Here is a 19,377-nt window from a genome sequence, read left to right on the forward strand (position 1 = left end):
TGACCCGACCCCTGGTACTTGACGATAAGGCATTTACCTTAAGCATGTCTATCGGTTTCATGTATATGTACTCATGTATCCCTCTTATCGAACGTTGAGAATTCGCTTAATTATCGTTGTTTCCACTTTTCTAGCACTGAGTCGGGTCCCATCATCCCATCCATCGTTAGAGAGCTTTCACAGTTCAAACCCCCCGCAACTATTGAACGACTTAGCTCAAGATCGGAACCCCCAAAGTTGCGTCCTATTCCCCCACGATTCATTTACCATGTGTCTAAAGAATAGAATTCAGTCCAATGTATCAAAGAAAGACTCCCTTAATTAGACTTGTGATGCTACTGTGCCGTGCCGAGTTCCGTCTGCCCAGGTCGCTAACCCCTGCCATGCCCTCCACCGGCTCGGCGCCTCTGTCAGTTTTGGGTGGCATGCTTAACGCCTGTTGGAGCAATTTCTTCCTGGCTTTCTCTTAGACCTCGACTCTCTCTGGAATTGGCTTCCTTGGGGGAGTGGAGAATGGGGGGAATGTCTTGTTGCGGCTGATGATGGCCGTACCGCGTGGCCAGATGGCAGGGCATCAAAAGCTACGATTGGTGGAATATCTAGGGAAATAATTTCTCCGTCAAAAATAGTCAAAATTTAACTCTGCCCGTGCTAGACCCGTTCTGTGCCAAGCTCCATGTCTCCGCCTCCACGATTCACCCGTGCGGAGTAGACCGCTTCTCGTTTTCCTGGATCTCTTCCCCGCATTGGATTTGCCTTGGATATGGAGAAGAATCTCGGGGAGAAAGCAAATAAAGATAAGCGGTTATTGGGAAGTGATTACTCCGTGATCTTTGGCATTCTATCTAGGTATGCTGCGGCATGCTGCGATTAGTGGCCAAGTCTGATGCATCATCTATACCTTTGACAGCTGAGTCTATCTACACAGCACAGAGAGTCAGGTCACCCCAAAACGTAAGACTCAAGGGTCCTCCACTTGACAACGGCCTCATGGATGATGGATGTAGGTAGTAGACTTGGTCAGGGCGCAGCATGGCTTGGTTGACTCCAAAACTGAACCACATAGCTCCAGCTCCAGCTCCAGCTCCAGCTCCAGTGCTTGCCAAGACATCGACCCCTTATTCAGCCCGATCTTACACCCTTTTACAAGTTGTCATATTGCATCTTGGCCATACCGCTTAGACGACAACAGCAACACACCACACCATAAATCTCAATGCCAAGTACGATCAACCCAGGGTCTCAAGCGCCACTGACTACAGACCGATGCTTCCTTTGTGCAACGACGACACTGGAGTCTACCTTGCAAATGTTTGGTCTTTGCAGAATACCTAGTAGCTATTCTTTACAATTTCCCTCTCCTTGATAGCAGCACAGTTGACGCTAACCGACTCTCTGGCAGGAGTAAGTTCAAACATAAAACCAAATCATGCGACTCCTATGTCCGGGCAGGGTCGGCCGATTGCTTGATAAATGATAGCGAATACTATATTTCTGCCTTGACTCCATCATTCTAACTCCGAATGACAGCATTGTCACCCCCAAACTTTGCGTCTATCCCCATCATTTATTCACTAAACAATGCACAATTGCTTTCGGCTAAATTCCACTCAGTGCAGTGGTGTTCACCATACTTCCCTAACTTTAGCCAATAGGTTCCGTTGCGGGGTTCTAGTCGAGGGTCTGGTTATTAGGTCCAAGTCGTAGAGCCACAGAAGGCATTGCCATTCTAAAATACCTTAGGTAGACTGCCTATTCAATCCTGTCCATGAAACTTACACACCATGAAGCCTCCTGATTTGAAACCGTTCTCCTGGTAATTGAGCCTGGATTCATGCAGCAATAGGTTTCACCCTGTACACGGCTGCTCAACGGACATCGAGAATAATACAAAGTCGGAACCTCCAACATATCGCATACCCTTGCAACGACATAAACAAGTGTTGGGATCATGTGTCACTTTGGAATTGTTTGAACCGTAATGTTCATGAGTATGTCTATACCCAATCTCCTTGCTTAGAACTTCGAATTTATGGCCTACATGAATGAAATTGCAGGCTCCGGCTCCTAATCACCACGTTGAACCAGATATAATACACCGCACCTCGGAACACCAGGAAGTTAGGCTTTAACTCTACCCAAAATCCAACCTAAGAGCCTTGGCCCTAGAGCGCGCTTTGGAATTAAGCATGACGAATGTTTCTGCCATCATCTTCCAACTCCCGATTCTGGGATGAATTATCAGGAGTGGCCACCGTGGAACATTTGTGTAATATCAACTCCTCCCCATGACATCTCCTTGATTTGCTGTGTGCTTTGTATTTAAAATCCAGCCTGAGTTTGAGGCGGTATACCTCTGCTCTGATACTGTAACTGATACTGTTCTCTAGCAGTATCACGCGCTTGCTTTCGCCTCGAAAGTCGGTCCACCATTTCCTGGGATATCATACCAAAACTTTCTCTCCAGGTCGAGGCATCTGCCCAACGGTCTCCATAGGTATCTAATGTCTGGGAGACCTTATCGAGACATCTCAAGCTGCGATCAAGGTTATCCTCTCCATTCATTCCTTGGGGCTGCAATCGTCTTGGGAGAGGAGGGGCAGGTGCAGCGCCCGGGCGAGAAATTGGAATTGGAACCGGCATTCCCGAAAGAAGCATATCTTCCGCATCTCTTAGAACCGCGAGGAACTGGTTCGCCATGAAATAGACCCTCAACACGTCATGGTATGTGTAGAACCCAGAATTTTGTGCGCCATGTGCTATCTCATGGACAGTGTCCAGGTAGGCCATCGAGTGCTCAAAAATCAGGATACGGTTGTAGTCGGTGATGCTGGGTGCCCTGGCCGAGGGTGCAATACAGTAGACGTAGCTATACCTCAGCTCTTGGTCGAACAATTGTCTGATCTCAGGGGCCAGATTTGTTGGCAGAGTGTCTTGCCATTCGCGCATATCAAGACACATTTTCCAAATATAGGAGATTGGATCCTGCAGAGGGACCGAACCTGATTGATACAACTCCTGGTACCAATGGGATTGCGCTCGTCGGAGCTGGAAGAGCAGCAGAGCAGGGTCTGCGGGTTGGGGACCGGTGATGGGACCTGACACAGAACTCTTTCTCCCGGTATTAGATGCCTGAGGGAAGGCGACATTAACAGTATCGTCGGTAAATGAGAATGTCCGCGCATGGACCATACTGATGGCACTAATGTGTAGGTTAGCAGCTGCGGGCTTGGTCCCAAAGAAAGGGTCTTGGAGACTTACCGATCAAGAGCGTAGACGCAGTAAAATATTTTGCGTCGCATGTCCAGAGAAGCTTTGTCAGGGACAGTAGACGAAGGAGGGTCCTGGTGAAAACCCAGGTCAACTATCGCACGAGCCGTGAAACCTATCAAATGCCAGCTATCGAAGTGGGCAGGGTCCAACATGGCATACTGCGTCAAAAGAAGAAGCGACTGGATTTGCGTCACGTATCCAGGGGTGAGAGCACCATCAGCATGGTTCATAGCTCTTGACGCATACTCGAGGCCAGTGAGATAGTGTGTATCTTGGCTACGTTTGCTTTGGGCTATGGAGCCAATGGCAAGGACCATGTACACCATCCAGTAGTCCGAGTCTTTGATAGTCCGGGTATCTTCCTGATATATGTCATCAAGAGCGGTTAAGAGGGAGGTTTCCAAAAAGCAGGGGAACAACGAATAGACGTTGTCCATGTAATGCTGGACCAGCACATGGGCAGTTTGCCTTGGAGGTAAGCGGGCTTGGTCAGACTCTGGAAGGGCATCGTTCGTTGTCGCCGCCAAGACAAGTCTAGCAAAAGTCATGTTTGTTGATATAGGCTCAAAGTCTCGCGTTGTCGCATTGACAGAACTATCGAGGCATGTTAGCACCAAAACCAAGGACTTGAGTTGCTGTCTAGTACTTACAGAAAGCCAAAGTCGGATACAAGAGAGTTGACATCAGAAGTCTCCCGCTTTTGTGCTGCTTTGCGATGTATAGCGGCGCGAATGAGCGCAAGAGAGTCTCGACGATCCATCTGTTGAACATTAAAGGCCGATGCATCCGGATCATGGAGTGCAACGGATGCCTTGCGTGATTTTGCAAACTGAAGCCGTTTTTCAAGCTTCTCTATGCGTAATTCCAAGGCTGCCACGTAACTAAGCACAAAGATTAGACTGGCTCTCACTCTCAACGACCAAATTATCAACCAACCTTCTCTCCTTGCCTCGAGCGAACTGATCGTTTGCCGCTGAACACTCATTTGAACGGCCAGCCTTTTCGCAGGCTGTACAAGCCGGTAGTTTGCCATCACACTATATGATGTTAGCCACTGCCCGCAACGTATGAGCGGCAAGCTAAGTTGTATTTACCTTGACCTTGGCAGCGCGGCCTGATACATGAATTCAGTCAGCAAACATGGCCCCTCGAATAACAGGTTCACTACTTACACCGAGAACAAGCGGACACTGGCCTTGACACCCTCAAAAGCGGGTTGTGAGAGAAACTCGGACGTGGCATGTTTTCAAGCCTGTAGATGCCGACTTAGCACAAGGTATCGACGGCAAAAGTCCTGGAGGACTGATATAGCGGAGTGTCCGTGCTGCCAACTACAATAAGCGTAACGAACAGAGCAAGCTTGACTGGAGATAGTAGTTGATGGGTGAGGTCTGGGGTAACAGTTCGTTCGAGCGTCGTCAAATTTCTCCACTCGGGAGCGGGACAATTAAGACCACGAGGACAATGTTGGTCCCAGAAGTCAGTGGATTGGCCTGTAATCTAAGCCGTTGACTCCGGGAATACAAAGAGATTGTAGTTGGCCTTTGAAGAATCTCAGAGGGGCCTGACCACAACGTGAAGCGCAATCAGAAAGGGGCGTGGGAAATGGACGCGGTCTTGTGCAGCAGTCAATCCACTGTTCCGTGGCGTCGTTGGCTAGTTCTTCTGAGTGGACGGTTGCGGGACAATCATCCCAGGAATGGACTTAAAAGAACTCGATGCGTCGATAACGCGTTGTATTGCGGTTTCAGACCTCTCTCTAAGTTTCTGGAAAGGACAGTCTCAGATGATGACGGGAGGGAAGTGGCATCTCAACCGCAAAACATGGCTATGTAGTTTTGTCGACAACAAAGGTAATAAAGTGCTATTGTCTCATCGAGTCGACTCGTGTCCCTCGAGTTGTCGAGCGGGGCGGGGCAACAAATGTGGGCGGATAGAGAATAGATGGCGTAGTGCGGTTATACAGCGGCACAAATGACGATTAGCAAGACGTACAGGTTCTATTATATGATCCGTGATGGGCAGATTTGGTATTGAAGAGCGTTGCTATTTCTGACGATGATAATAGTTGTTGTTATTGTGTATCAACAATGTCGGCGATATAAGTGTAAGGAAGAAAAAAGATAAGCGCGAGCCTCCATGACAGTACAGACAGTTCAGTTGTTTGTTGTTGGCAAGTAAGCTCATCCCAGGCGGGCGTCAGTAAAACAACTACCTCGGTTCATGATTGTAAACTCTATTCATCAACCCCAGAACAAAATTCAGGGTCAGATCAACGACTGCCCGAAGCCTGAATAATCCTATTATACCAATACCCGCTAACAAACTTTCCTATGTACAAAGGTCCCGAACTCTATCATATGCTGTCTTTATCATGCCGTATTAAGCCACCGAATTGCAGAGTTGCAGAACCAGGGCGAACTTAGGATACGGCGAATCTTAGACGGACGGGCCGGATTCATTTCCCCGATGCACGTCAGTTTAATACTATTACTTTAAATAATGCCGAGTACCTTAGTCAATGTGTCTGTGTACGTACTTGACCTGTAGAATACTGTGCAATCATAACTCCCTTCCACCTCTTCGTGACAGGCGTTGCAACGTCTGTCGGGTTTGCAGCTACATGTTTCTCTACTTGACTGAAACTCTCATGCTTGGACTGGCGACAAGTCAATGATATACAACAATAAAGGCCGAGTTACAGTCTGCAAAGGCGATTGAGTAGCGGGTAAGATTGGATTTTGTGTCGACTCAAAACAATGGAAAGCTTCAGATATTAAACGTGGGATGGCAGCATGGCAAGGTTTTGTAGCTTATTTATCAACCGATAGAGGCGCGAACAGACTTCGAGGCTACTAAAGTACTCCGTAGGAGGATGCCTGTATTAGCGGGTCTCGTGAGCAAAGCATCCAATCCATGGCAGATGAAAACAGACGAAATCATCCAATGCATGCATAACTAGGTACTAGGTGTTCATTGGCACGTCCAGCTGGAGAAGAATCAATTCCGCACGGTACTTGAATATCAAGCTCAAGTTCCGCGACCCATAAAATAACACGATGTGACACGATGCTTGGTCAAAGCTGGAGTGGACTCTATCAGATTACGGCAGATGCCTGAATCTACAACAGGGAATCGTGCCTATGTATGGGTCCTTTAAGGTACGTGGTTGTGTTGTGAGGGACTACTAGAACAGACTTGCGCGACATGTCATTGCTGACACGAGTATCACATATGCATCGTTCTTTGTACGCTCACCATCTAATATCGCATACGGCTGCTCGGCCACATGATCCACGCGAAATGCACGTCCTGGAATCAATGTCCAAGGTCCCAGAGCGGGCTGACCGAACAATAAAATTCACCACAATTCAGCACCTGTCATTCAAGGATCTGCACTAATAGAAGCCAAGACTAGTCCTGTCGAGGTAAAGTCAATTTTCGTCCACCTTATCTGGGGCGGCAGGTTTCCTGAATGCTGAAACATTCATCACTCATCAGCCAATAAGTTACTAATGTTGCCGCCGAGCTGTCAAACAGCTGGTTGTCACATCTGTTGCTCATCAAGAAACCTGCAAACCTTATCCTTCTAGCCGACCCAAGCATATAAATCCTGGTCTTGTGGTTTAGACCAGCAAAATATTGGTGTTCATGCCTATTCTAGCTACTAAGCTATTTTCTCTTCATTTTCACTAGAGGCCCTAATTCTCTAGGTCAACTTACTAAGGCATTGGTGATGCGTTGACATACCTGACCCGCCCAGCCTTCTGTGCCGCTTTCAACTCCAGTGGAGGCTTCAAATTTCTCAGGGTCTTGTTAGCGAGCATCGACTTCGAACAGTTTCCCCGCTATTTCAACCTCGTTTGCCCTGGACGCTTGGTCGCCGCAAGAGTCGAGCAGCCAATCAGCAACAACTAACTTGCCCATCGACCTGTTGCCTTGCCCCTCGTTTTCGCGTCGTCGAAGAACTGACCTGCTTTGGCGTACATCCGGATCCATACCTCACCTGGGCAGGTACACAATCACCTTGTCCTCTACCAAATACTCCCACACCACAAGTGCCTGACCAATATTATTCAGTCAACCAGTGGTGATGTTGCCATCGGCGTATACATCCCTTAACATCACGGATCATCCATAAACGCCTGTCCAGGTCCTGGAGCTAGAATCTATCGTCATCGTTTTGGTTCAAGACCCCGGCCCGTTCCTGTGCCTTGCCTTGTTTGCTTTGTTTCTATTCCTCCTGTGCGTACGTAACCGTGCCTCTCAGCGCATCGGCCTCTCGATACCGATAATCTCGGCATCGGATGCCTGCGCGCGACCAGGTTCAACCTACCTCATAGGCGACTGCGCCGATATATCCAATGGACCCAGCAGACATCTTCCGACAAGGCTTCGGCCAAGTCGCTCCCCGCCAGAATCCCGTCTTCATGGGTCACCCTCAACACCATATGGTCCAGTTCCAGCAGCAGCCGCCACCTCCGCCAGCTTTCAGGAAACCTGTACAGCAAACCGAAGAAACCTCGGATGGCGACGGCTCGAGTCACCGCATTGCCCACACTCTGACTGCTTGCTGCCGTTGCCGACAGGTACCTATCCTCGCGGTGCAACTCGATGATCTGAGCTACATGCTAATGTATTCCTATGTAGAGGAAAACTCGATGCGATCCGACTTTGCCCCGCTGTTTGCCGTGTGAAAGATCCGGATCGACTTGCGAATACCTTGATGCAGCCAAAGGTCGCAAGATCAACAGGCATTATGTTATTAAGCTACAAGACAAAGTCAGACAACTCGAGGCGGAGCTTAGCCAATATACCGACGACGAAAATGAGTATCCTACGAGTAATGAAGATATGGTTCGGCCTGGCGGGATGGTTCGTCTGAATGGTGGCGATGAGACCCCTCGATACCTAGGGCCCAGTAGCGGTATCGCAATGACTCGTCTTCTTATGGAGCAAGCGAAAAGATACACCGATTCAAAACGCATCTCCGATCTCATCCCCAGTGTCCGCGCCAGACAAGCTCGTATGCAGTCCATACAAATGACGGGCCCTTCGGCAAGGAGAAAGAGTTACCCCATGATTAGCCAGCATCCAGCCGAGAGTTTGCCCACAAGAGCCGTGGCAGATAAGTTACTGGAGATCTTTAACCAGAAAGGTAAAACTCAATCCTGTTGTGAACTACTCCATTGGAAATGCTAATCTATGAAAGCTCAACTCTTCTGGCCTGTTCTTCACGAAAAGGATCTTCTACAGGATCTGGATGCGGTCTACAATGGTGACACTGATCCATATCGGCTTTTTATTGTCAGAATGCTTGTAGCCATCAGCTTACAAAAGCTTGACACGCAATATGCTGGTTTAGCAGACAGCTACTACTTGGCAGCAATGCAATTGTTCGAAGACGTCGTCCGCCCAAAGGATCTCAAGACATTGCAATGTCTTGTGCTTCTTGGAGAATATTCGCTTCTCACCCCTACAAGGACGCCGATCTATTATGTTATCGGCCTGGCAGCTAGAATATGCCAGCAGGAAGGACTAGCCAGCGAGAAAACTATTTCTACAGGATACAACTTGGATGCCAAAACAATCGATATGAGGAGGCGGATTATCTGGACTGTCGCCGCGATGGAGTATGGCTTGGCACACAGTATGGGTAGGCCCAACAGTTTTGCCACAGGCGACGACCGACTAGACGTCGAATTCTTTGCAGCAGTCGACGACGACAACATCACTGACCAGGGTATCCAGCCAGGCCCTCCCAGCGAACGCAAACTTGTTGCTATTCACTTCTACAGAATGAGGATGTGCCAGGCCGAGATCCGAAGGGCTTTGTATGAGAAGAAGAAGGAAGAACCAAAGAACGACTTGCACCCTTGGTTTGCAAGGGTTGAGAAGATGAACAAAGAATGGCTAGATGCATCACCCACAAGCCCCGATTGGTGCAAGCCCTGGTATGTCCCCCTCCGTTTTATTCTTCTCTATGTCTAATGCGATTCGATAGGTTTACTGGCAGGTATCATCAGATGAGGATATTCATGTATAGACCCTCTCCGCAGATCCCAAAGCCATCACCTCGTGCCGCGGCGATTTGTTACGAGAGCGCAGCGTACATCATCCAGCTCAATGCTAAGCAGATGGGGAGTGGCGCAGATCTCACATGGGTTTTCCTTCTGACCGTGAACATGTCCCTCAATACACTCTTATGGACTGTCTCGTATCCAGAGGTGCGCCGAGCGCATCCCCGCCATGAGGTTGAAAACCTCGTTCAGACTTCTATGGAGGTTTTGGATCGTTGTACAGAAAGATGGCCTGGGACTGCGTCCGCCTCTCAACTTTACTCCATTTTCTCGAAAGCTTGTTTACAAGGCTACGATGAACGCCCAATGACGGGACAGGCAGCCGGCTTCTTCACCACGCCCCCTTCCTTCGCGGACCCCAACTCGCCCGAAGCCTTCCAGAACCTTCAACAAGTCCAGGCCCCTTATCAGAACCCACCTCAGTTCAACCATGTATTCAACTCACCACCTGAGGCCATGAATGCTTACGCCTTCGATCCCAACTTCCCTCCACCTCAGCCGAGCTTCAGGTCTAACTCCATCTTCTTCAACCCTGCGAGCAATGAACCTACAGGGCGAAGATTCTCATACTTCCCACCCGACTTTATGCAGCCCGGCGAGACCATGATGGACGACCCAACACCGCCAGCCACCACGACCCCTGAGCAACATATGACATCGCCTCCGGATCACATGTCAGAGCAATTGCCAACTCCTCCTGACAGCATTCCGACCGGCAATCTGACAACACCAACCCCTAGCAATACTTTATCGCCCTCAAACACCCTGACAGCCCATCCTACACCTATTATGCAGCATGCCTCGCCAGCTGGAGTTTCTCTGGTGCCCGTGCAGGCGAACGTGTCTCCTCCTATCAAGATTGAACAATCTCAACGTGGGCCCAATTTTGTTGTACCTCAAAACCCACAGGCTGCACCCACCCAAAGGCCTCTACCAACCCCAAGCGGTATTGGCGATTGGTTCTCGCCTCCTGCTCCATTCATTTCCCCGTACGCTTTCAACAACATGAGCAACAGTTTTTTCAACGATTCCATGGCGAATCCTGGGAACTATGGCGATATGTCAGGCTCTGGTCTTGGGTTACAGAATATCCAAGGCGGGAATGTCCCTCCTCAGTTTGACTATGGTTTTGCTAGGCAGGGTAGCCTTACACAGTCTCAGCAGCTTGAGTTGATGAATGTGCTTGAGACCGAGGGGATGGGAGACATTGATGCGTTCCTCAACGGAGGGAACATATCTAACAGGTGGTATTAAATCATTGCTAAATATAAGATAGGATAGAATGAATCTAGGCAACGGATTGGTTTCACAGGATATGTAAGCATGGACGGCGTTTCTTGGGTATAAAGCATTAGACATTGTCTGCAGAAGGACGCTTGAATTATAGACCTGCTCCTGTTTCAAGTCTTGATTTGTACTGTATGAAATTCATTGGTCATGAAAAGTCCCGCCCCGAGATCGCTTTGTGAAGTACACGAAATATTATCTTCCAGACATCAAGCTTACTCTTCGTCATACAAGGTTCCCGCAAATAGGGGCAGGAAACATACCAGCTAAATGGCAAGAAACGGCAACCAAATAAGTCGGGGGTTAGCAAAGGGTCGTTATAACAGCATATGTTATTTTCCATCTTCAAGGTTCCTCTTCTCTGGAGGAGTAGCCAGTGAGACTGCCCTGCTGACAGGCTTCTTGGTACGCTTCTTACGTCGCGTGGTGCCAGTGACGGGGGGTACTTTCTGCACCCACTGTGCGATAAGGCTAGCCCTCACACTGCAAAGGGGGTAGTCGTTGCTATTTTCGTCAGACCATCCCTTGGGACCTGAATTGTTAGTAGATGTGGCATTGGATGAAGAGCCGTTGGCAGCAGCGGCAGTTGCTGCACGTTCTCTCTCATCGCGCTTCTCTCTGGCCATAAGGGATGCACGGAAAGTAGCATCATCACAGACTCGTTCATCACTAAGAGCTTCGTAGACTCGCTGGTTGTGTTCCCGTTTGAGCTGTCGATCCTTGTCTGCCGCACTTGGTACGGCTGGTCTAGCGTTGTCAGGTCCACCATTGATCAGAGATGCGGCGGCAGCGGCAGCTTCCTTGCGAGTAGTACCGATGTGCATCTTTGAGATATTCTGGGGGAGGGTATCGTATAAGAACGGGAGGGGCACAGGTATGCATAAGGTCTCCCAAGAGGCGCTGAGCTGTAGCCAGTTATCGTCGGCGCGGCGGAGAATTTCGACCCAGTCAGACCGAGCAGAAGAGCGACTAGGTTGAAAGACCGGGTAGCCATCGGCGATACGGATCAGCCTTGCCGCCATGTAGGTGTGGCGTTCAAGCTCCTTGGTCGAAGTTTGGGCTAGGCAGTGACAAAGGAGGAGGGAGTGAAGGGCGTCGGCCATAAGGGGGTGGTAGGTCGACCATTCGCACGTCTGGGGCATATCGAAAAGCGGTGTTTTGCCATTCGATTTTATCACCTCTTGGCTAGGATATGGAGGGAGGTCTGACGGGGGGACGGCGACGAAGAGTTCCGAAATGGCGTAAGTGGTATGTGGCTCGAGAGAGTATGTGGCCTCAGAAGGGCGAGGATGGCGGGTGCCTTTTGCGGAGGAATTAACTCGATCATTAAAGTCCTTTGCGATGGAGGATGGTAAATTGGGCGCGTACTCAAGATGTGACATAAAGGCGAGGAGGTCTCGGATCGCCAGTTTTGCGTACTTCTTGACAAGCTTCTGCGCTTCGGTCTGTTCACGGGGAGACTTTTCTTCAATCTCTGGCGACTTGCGGCCACTGACTTCTGGATCAAAAGCTTCGTCTGGGCTGTGCGAATCGGCATGCCCACTCTGGCTCTGACTTGTCGGGATGCCATCTTCGATATGCTGACATGCCACTGATAGATACGCCGTGCCACGAAGGAACAACAGCTGAGTTTCCAAACTACTCGGTTGCTCTTTTTCAGATGGGATAATGTCCTGCCGCCATCTTCTACCCCGATGTGAATACTGAGAGTCCAGTTCGTCGCCACTTGGTCGATGGGGCTGTTGATGTATTCGACACACTGTGAGAGCGGCCGTCAAGTCATGAGCCGCACCTTCAAAATCCTCCTTGAAAGTTTTGACGATTGCACGTGTTCGGAGAGCTTCGCCCTCGTTGGGCCTCTCGGATATGATGTCTGCCAAAGGCTGAAGACTAGTGGACTCTGCCAACTGACGCGAGGGTATTTTCTCATGAAAGAAATGTACATATTTGGCATCTGGATCCTGTGGGTTACGAAACAGCACCAGCGCCCCAATCTCATCGATCGGTGACGCACCCTGCATTGTTGCAACACTGCAAGCAATCTCATCTAGATGGTATGCACGGCTAAGCTTCTGGCTTGCCTGCTCCCTCATCCGAAACTTGCGCTCGCGGCTCAATTTTGTCCCATGTCCTGGCCCCGTCATTCCCAACACAGACATAGGAGATGCGCCGGGTAGCCCACCATGGACGTTAGTCAACACGGGTGAGGCAATGTCACTAGCAGCTCTCACAGCGAGATTGGTGGCTTCGTCGACGAGACGGCGAATCTTCAGTAGGTCATAGAGGACGGCAGGGTCAATAGGACACGGCCGGGGGGTATTGTAGTTGATGTTGGCAATTGTTTCGAGGATCTCGATAGGCATCTGGAGCCACGGACCGTGGAAAGCGGATATGTATCGCCAATGCCTAAGGTAAAGCGTCAACTCCGTAATCGAATGGATCGCAAATGGCCACTTTGCAGGAAAATCAGCGGCGCATAACCAAACCTACTTGTTCCGGCAAATATTAAGGGTCTGTAAAGACGAAGACGAGGAAGAAGAACCATCCTTGGACGTCTTTGGTTTCTTCTTTTGACTCCCTCCGTTTGTATCCATAGTATTTGAGGTTTGTGGATGCGTTTGCGAAGTGTTGTCCAGGGTCGCGTTCTGCCCCTCACCACCAGGAGCTTGGCTGCCTTTTTTCTTTGCCATTTTTTGCGCTGAAACAGCGGCGTAGGCGAAAAGCGCCAGCAGATGCCTTGTGCGCTGGTACAAAATCTGGAGGCCCTCGAACCGGCTTGATCGCAGACCGCAATGTGTAGATCGATCAAGGCTGTATTCTGGTATCGAAGACGTGGGGTAAGTGTAAAGAATCTAGTTGCGACGACTGCATGGGGGACGAAAGGAAAAGGCTAAGAAATTTCGACTATATTGATGTTGGCTGGGAGAAAGCTCTTGGGATAAAAATTTTGTGGCCCAAAAACAATAAAATCGTCGGAATGCTATTGTGCTTGAACACAGGTAATCGTGATGTTTTTCTGTAGTAAAGCACCAAGGGTGGTTTGGATATGATGCAAATCACGTGAAGGCAGAGTGCTGCGAAGATGCTGAGGAAGGAGTTTCGACGATAAGCGACCTGGAATGTAAGCTACCTTTCCTTGTCAAATCAGAAATATTTATGGATCTGATGTCGCTTATAAGTGAGTGTGCCAGTACTTAACTGAAATAATTGGACTCTCTTTGTCGCGAAAGGTCATGCTCAGAGGTCTTTTAGTTAGGTCTTGTCTGATCATCTTTCCTCTGAAAGCTCTAGTTCCACGAATGTGATGTCTCCAGCGAGAAGATGAAGGAAAGCATGTAATAGACGGAACGTCACTACAATTCTGTGACTGTTGGATAATTGACTGAGCATGGTCAAGATATGTTCTTTATCGTCTCACGGAAACATGAAATCATTAACTTAGGTAAATTAGGAAGTGATTAAGGTGTAGATGAATATAGATCTTCCCTTTTGAGACCCATCCCCAGCGGCTGTTGTAGACAAACACACAAAAACCACCCCGATTCACACAAAGCTCACTTGATGCACACCAAACTCTTCAGCTGGCTCTTCAGTAAAATTCAAATAGATATCAAGCTCTTCCAGCATATATGTCAATGCTCATAAACAAGGTCGCGCTCACTAAACTCCTTTTCGGATGTGAGGTAGGGGAACTTCTCCCGTACCGGTAAATCCTTTGCTGTTCCGAGCAATCGTGGTATTGGTGCGCTTTTTGTCCTGAACTCGTTGGAGAGAAATGATGTAAAGGCCTGTATATCTCGCTTCGTCGTCATGGGGCCGAGACTCGCGCGAACGATTCTGCTCCTGTCAGTTGATGAATTTGATGATTATGGTAAAACATACCCCGTTGGCTTATTATGTATGACTGCCATCTCACTTGAACCACAGGCGTGTCCGCTTGAGAAGATCCTGTCCCATTCCCAGTCCTCATAGTCCAGAGCTTTGGCGACACCGCCAGGGCAGCAAACGCCTGAAGCATAATCGTCAGCAGTGCTAACATGAATCTAGAAGAGGGCCTTACCTCCAGCTCGTATGTATACTCCAGCGCTATTGGCAAGCCTCTCTACCTCCGTCCAGGGGATATATGAACCATCTTCTTTCATAATGTTGAAGGCAAAAGTTGGCCCTTGTAGTGAAGGATCGCCATACATGTATGGGCTATCAACATATAGCTCGATCAATGGAGATCCGTTTCGGTGCTTCAGGTCCACGAGACGTTCATACAAGTGGCGAGCGAGATAACAGCAATGACGAGATATCGTATCCTGCGACCAACCGTCAGTTAATCTCAATACTAAAGTGACATGGCAACTCACCATTGAGCCATAAAGCCTTAGGTGTGTATCAATGGCGACTCCAAGCGCCAAGATACTGTGAAATGGCAGTGTGCCATCCTCGACACCTTCATGTATATCCCATATTTTGTGCAGATCCCCCAGCCCGGGAACTTTCTTCATGACCCGGGAGTCTTTTGAGGGGGATAACTGAGCAATTGTTCCCCCGCCAAAGTATCTCCTCAGGTTCAGTATATGTCCAGATGCCCGCCTAACAACCAATGCTCCCAAATCAGGAAAGCCAAATATCTTGTAAAACGAAAGGCAAGTGAAGTCGGGTGCATCCATCGGATCGTGGAACAGGCAGCTGAGGGAGCTAGTCATAGCGAGAGCCGCAGCATCGAAAAGGGTATAGACATTTCGAAGCTGAGGGTGTTGCCGTATTCTCTTCGACCAGTCCTGTGGTAACCGGCGTCCACTAAGATTGGACTGGCCTGGATATGCGAATAAGCCCAGACTGGTCGATTTTCCTCTTCGGGACTGGCAGCTGAAAGGCCGCGAGATCCATTCTTCAACACTCTCATCATCTTCGAAACAATGATAGTCTCCTGACGTAAGTGCGCGAACCCCGATGATGCTCGTGTGGGATTCCTTGTGACATCCATACCAAAAGCCCTTGGTAGGGGTCTTCTCTCCGATGTCCCGAAACGCGTCAGCAACGAGCTTGATAGCAGCCGTAGCATTGGCGACGAAGACCAGGTCGAAATACTTTGGATCAGCGCCAACGAAATCAAGAGCTTTTGCCCGGATATTATCAACCATATCACCCGACAACTTTGCCGGGAGATTCTCTGAGTGCGGATTGCCCCAGAGGTTTCCAATCATTGCTTGGGAGAAGCCGGTTATAAGGGATCGCGCATATATGGTAGCTCCTCCATGATCAAGATAAGCCCCTGTAAGCAAACGTCAGCGGATCTGGGGATGAAGAACCAAGGAGTCAGACTGGCACACCTTGTGCCATGTTGGGATACTCGTATTCTCGGAAATCCTCGACCGACGAGTTATATTCCATGTCTGGAGAACGTATATCTCGCTCTGAACGATGTTTGAGCGCTGTATTTGTGTCTGCCTGAGCACGTAGTCAGTCTCCTTCCAAGATAGACCGATAGGTGGCTCTGGATTACAAAGCTGACGTACCATGACTGAGGGGGCCATAGAGGCAGTTGATTGACTAGCAGCTGTGTTTGGGAAGGGAGAAAGACTTCCACGAGTATTAACGGAAGATGAGACAGTCTCGGAAGATAAACAAATGTTCAACGATAAGAACCATCGAGATCGGTCAACAAGTACTTTAATTGACTTTGCAGGCAAGGAACCATGATCAAGGGACATCTGGGGATAGGTCACCACCTGGCTCACAGCCGCTCACCAACCAGAATCAATATATGACACAACTCTGATCAGATCAGCCCGGTTCCTCGGCTTGGCCTGCATCTGTATCTGCACGTCCAAGCTAGGGCAGTTTCTCGTTTTGACCCTTTCCATGTGATGGAACATTCCCGAAGTGAATACTGGTCTGCTACCCAAGGCCAAATCAAGGAAGCAATGCTGATTACAGACAGTAGCAAGGGTTTGAAGAGATTTCGGCCAAGAGCTGCTTGACTTCTCAAAAATTGAGAACCTTGAACCTTGCTTGCATGTTGACTGATGCTTTTCATGTTGATGAGCTGAACAGCCTGGGTTCCAGCTGAAAGAAGAGATGGATGCAGCTAAAATCCTTAGGCTTGGCTGGTCAGCTCTAGTGATTCTTACGTGCGCTAGGGCCGGGCCTCGAGAACGATGATTTGGGGGCAGAAGTGCACTAAAATAGATGCAAGTGCGAGAGATCCATGGTTGCCCAGCATCCACTCAAAGGATGCGCGCAATCCCAGTCTCGATGCGAGCAGGGGTGTAAGAGAGTCCGGAATATTCTACAGCAATCGACTGATAACACTGCTCAACGAAGAAACAAGAAATATTGCTTGAAATTTATCTTAATGCCTCACCTATTACATTGCTCCTATGAGTCACGGTTCGTAGTTAATTCTGGAATGCCCTGGACGCATAAATTGATAACCTCGATGGGATAGTACATCTACCCTAAGCTCCTCACAATAAATATAAGGTAATTACAGTTAGGGAAAGGTCAAGGGGCTTTTGCAAGGTCCCTGTCAAACTAATGGAATGGAATGGAATGAGAGCCTCCGAGACTTCCATTTAAGAAATGGATCAGCATTTCTTACCTAGTACCTATACCAGTATGTACCTTGATACCTATCAACTTATATCCTTGAGGTCCAATGCCTGATTCAATTGGCTAAGGTAGTGATAACTGGAACATCCGCGCCATACACTACTGGTCACCAACCTACATGGTAATATTCCCTAACCACCGATTTGCGTTAATTTTCACTTGGACATGCGCCGTAGTCGTAAAGACAAGTTTCAAATAGGATTCCTTTGTATTATGTCTGCTTGTCGACAAACTAGAACACCCTGCAGCTCCTATCAATCAAGCTTTGTTCAAGGAAACAGCAATCTGTTTCCAAACAAATCAGAAACTTTCGGGTTTCTCAACGAACTGAACTGAAATCGCCCCTCGCATCAAACACAGTTTCATCATCAACTCCCTCACATTGCAAGAATGAGAGCAAAGACACCAGCCAGGGCAAGGTTGATCGGGAGCGTCGCAGACGAGGCACCGTTGGGACTAACAACGCTAGTCTCAGTAGAAATAGGCTTGCCGCCAGTGCCACTGCCTGTGCCTGTGCTTGACGGAGTAGGAGTGTTCGTCTCAGGGTTGACTGTCTCAGTCGGTGTTGGGAGGTAAGCTGGGGCAGTGTAGTTCGAGTCGATAACACCCGGGTTCAGGTTCACAAAGTTGGCGCATGTTAGACGGGTCTTGTTGGCATAATGAAGAACAAACGACCGGTTGCCAAAGTAGGCCCCGATGCCTTCTTTGGTGGAGGCGTAGTAGTCGATGTAGTCGGCTGTGAAGGGGTCGCTGGTGATCTTTCCATGCTTCCCACTGTTGTCTCCAACCTGACAAGAGGCAGGCTTCTCAGGGTCACAGGGAGGCTCCTCGCCACGAGCGAAAGGGTCGAGATGGGCGAGAGTGGCGGTACAGTTGCCGTTCTCGGGAACAGGTTCAACGTGGATATGGTATGCTATGGCAGAGTCAGCTACAGTCTGGCTGAGCGATAGTCGAACAATTACTGAAGGGACCTCCCTCCTTGGGAAGGTTGCTGAACTGGACCTTGAACTGGACGCCGTGTCCATCGCTCGGAGCTTCAGCCTGGATAAAGCCCTTGGCGTTGCCTTCGATTGCGGCATCTTTGAAGAAAGGCTCCTTGGGAAGGGTGGCCTTGTATTTGACACCAATAGGGTTGTCGTTGACTCTGGGAGCATCGTGAGAGTCATCCTGACCAAAAACCTGCCCGGCAAGCGCCGAGAACAGGACGGCCACCATGGCTTGAGTGCGCATTTTGAGTGAGATTGTAAAGCTGTGCAATCTGTGTAGGCAATGCTGTGTGTAAGGCAAGCAGGTGCGACTATGACTAAAGACCGTCGAGGCGAAGTAAGAGTAGAATCTCGATACTAAAAAATTACGAGCGAGTGAAATGACCACTAGGGCCCGATAGAATTATTTAGGTGCTGAGACTTGCTCAAAAGTGAATCAACGGATCCAGTCTTAGGTTGAGATGAGATGATGAACGGCAGTGACAATGACAGTGGCAGTGGCAGCCGAAGCTATATATAGCGTGGGCGCTGAAGCTTGCCAAGAGCGTCATCACTACGCGATAATCCTAGAGGATAATTGAACCTGGATTGGTCAAAATGTCAACAGCTCTCAGTACAAGCCGCATAAACGAGGAAATGCTAAAGTCCCCAATCCGTGTTGGGCAAAGCCTGGCCTGAATTTGTGCAGCAAGCAGCAACCAAAAAGAGGCTCTTTACCTCCACTCCCAACGAATGAATTGCCTAGCAAATAACGCGGGGGGAAGATACGATCCATTCTAGGCCCGGTAGCAAGCAATAGTCTCCCTGTGCCGAGATATCTGTCCAACGATTGGTGGCCACAGGGGACAGCCCGTATTCACGAGCGACGTGGCTTAGGCTTTGCTCGTTTCAACGGACACGGCGCCATGCGTTTGTTCACTTTTTGATTCAACGGCTATGACGGCCAAGCACAGCAGGGGCATCAGCGGACAGCCCAAGCCCTTTGAAAGCTCTTCGGCACACGGAACCCCGTGTTTGCCAGGAGGGGTGCTGGGGACGGTGCATCGCTGACAGGCGACAGACAGCCAACAAGCAACAAGGGAGGGAGGGTTGCGTAACCTCACACGGCGTCTAAAAGCAACATCCATCTTACTAAGTCCTGGCTT

General features: G+C 49.2%; 5 protein-coding genes across 5 annotated transcripts; 1 reads left to right on the top strand and 4 right to left on the bottom strand.

The window, feature by feature from the left end:
• Positions 1–2,322: 2,322 nt before the first annotated feature.
• On the bottom strand, positions 2,323–4,515 carry FMAN_01006 (uncharacterized protein; the record flags this gene model as incomplete). Its single annotated transcript, XM_041829897.1, has 6 exons — positions 2,323–3,202; positions 3,262–3,867; positions 3,924–4,154; positions 4,210–4,310; positions 4,368–4,387; positions 4,446–4,515. 6 exons carry the CDS (start codon positions 4,513–4,515, stop codon positions 2,323–2,325), a joined length of 1,908 nt encoding a protein of 635 aa, XP_041676340.1.
• Positions 4,516–7,637: 3,122 nt separating this feature from the next.
• Positions 7,638–10,607, top strand: FMAN_01007 (uncharacterized protein; the record flags this gene model as incomplete). The annotated part of the gene is made up of 4 exons (XM_041829908.1): positions 7,638–7,862; positions 7,924–8,431; positions 8,486–9,227; positions 9,278–10,607. 4 exons carry the CDS (start codon positions 7,638–7,640, stop codon positions 10,605–10,607), a joined length of 2,805 nt encoding a protein of 934 aa, XP_041676341.1.
• A 365-nt stretch (positions 10,608–10,972) lies between these two features.
• FMAN_01008 (uncharacterized protein) lies at positions 10,973–13,330 on the bottom strand (the record flags this gene model as incomplete). Its single annotated transcript, XM_041829919.1, has 2 exons — positions 10,973–13,046; positions 13,131–13,330. The coding sequence occupies 2 exons, from the start codon at positions 13,328–13,330 to the stop codon at positions 10,973–10,975; spliced, it is 2,274 nt and encodes a 757-aa protein (XP_041676342.1).
• Positions 13,331–14,272: 942 nt separating this feature from the next.
• On the bottom strand, positions 14,273–16,168 carry FMAN_01009 (uncharacterized protein; the record flags this gene model as incomplete). Its single annotated transcript, XM_041829930.1, has 6 exons — positions 14,273–14,477; positions 14,523–14,649; positions 14,701–14,944; positions 14,996–15,906; positions 15,965–16,082; positions 16,151–16,168. 6 exons carry the CDS (start codon positions 16,166–16,168, stop codon positions 14,273–14,275), a joined length of 1,623 nt encoding a protein of 540 aa, XP_041676343.1.
• A 1,455-nt stretch (positions 16,169–17,623) lies between these two features.
• FMAN_01010 (uncharacterized protein) lies at positions 17,624–18,476 on the bottom strand (the record flags this gene model as incomplete). The annotated part of the gene is made up of 2 exons (XM_041829941.1): positions 17,624–18,159; positions 18,209–18,476. The coding sequence occupies 2 exons, from the start codon at positions 18,474–18,476 to the stop codon at positions 17,624–17,626; spliced, it is 804 nt and encodes a 267-aa protein (XP_041676344.1).
• Between the last annotated feature and the right edge of the window lie 901 nt (positions 18,477–19,377).

Source organism: Fusarium mangiferae, assembly GCF_900044065.1.
Source record: "Fusarium mangiferae strain MRC7560 genome assembly, contig: FMAN_scaffold001, whole genome shotgun sequence".
Classification (NCBI taxonomy): Eukaryota; Fungi; Ascomycota; class Sordariomycetes; order Hypocreales; family Nectriaceae; genus Fusarium; species Fusarium mangiferae.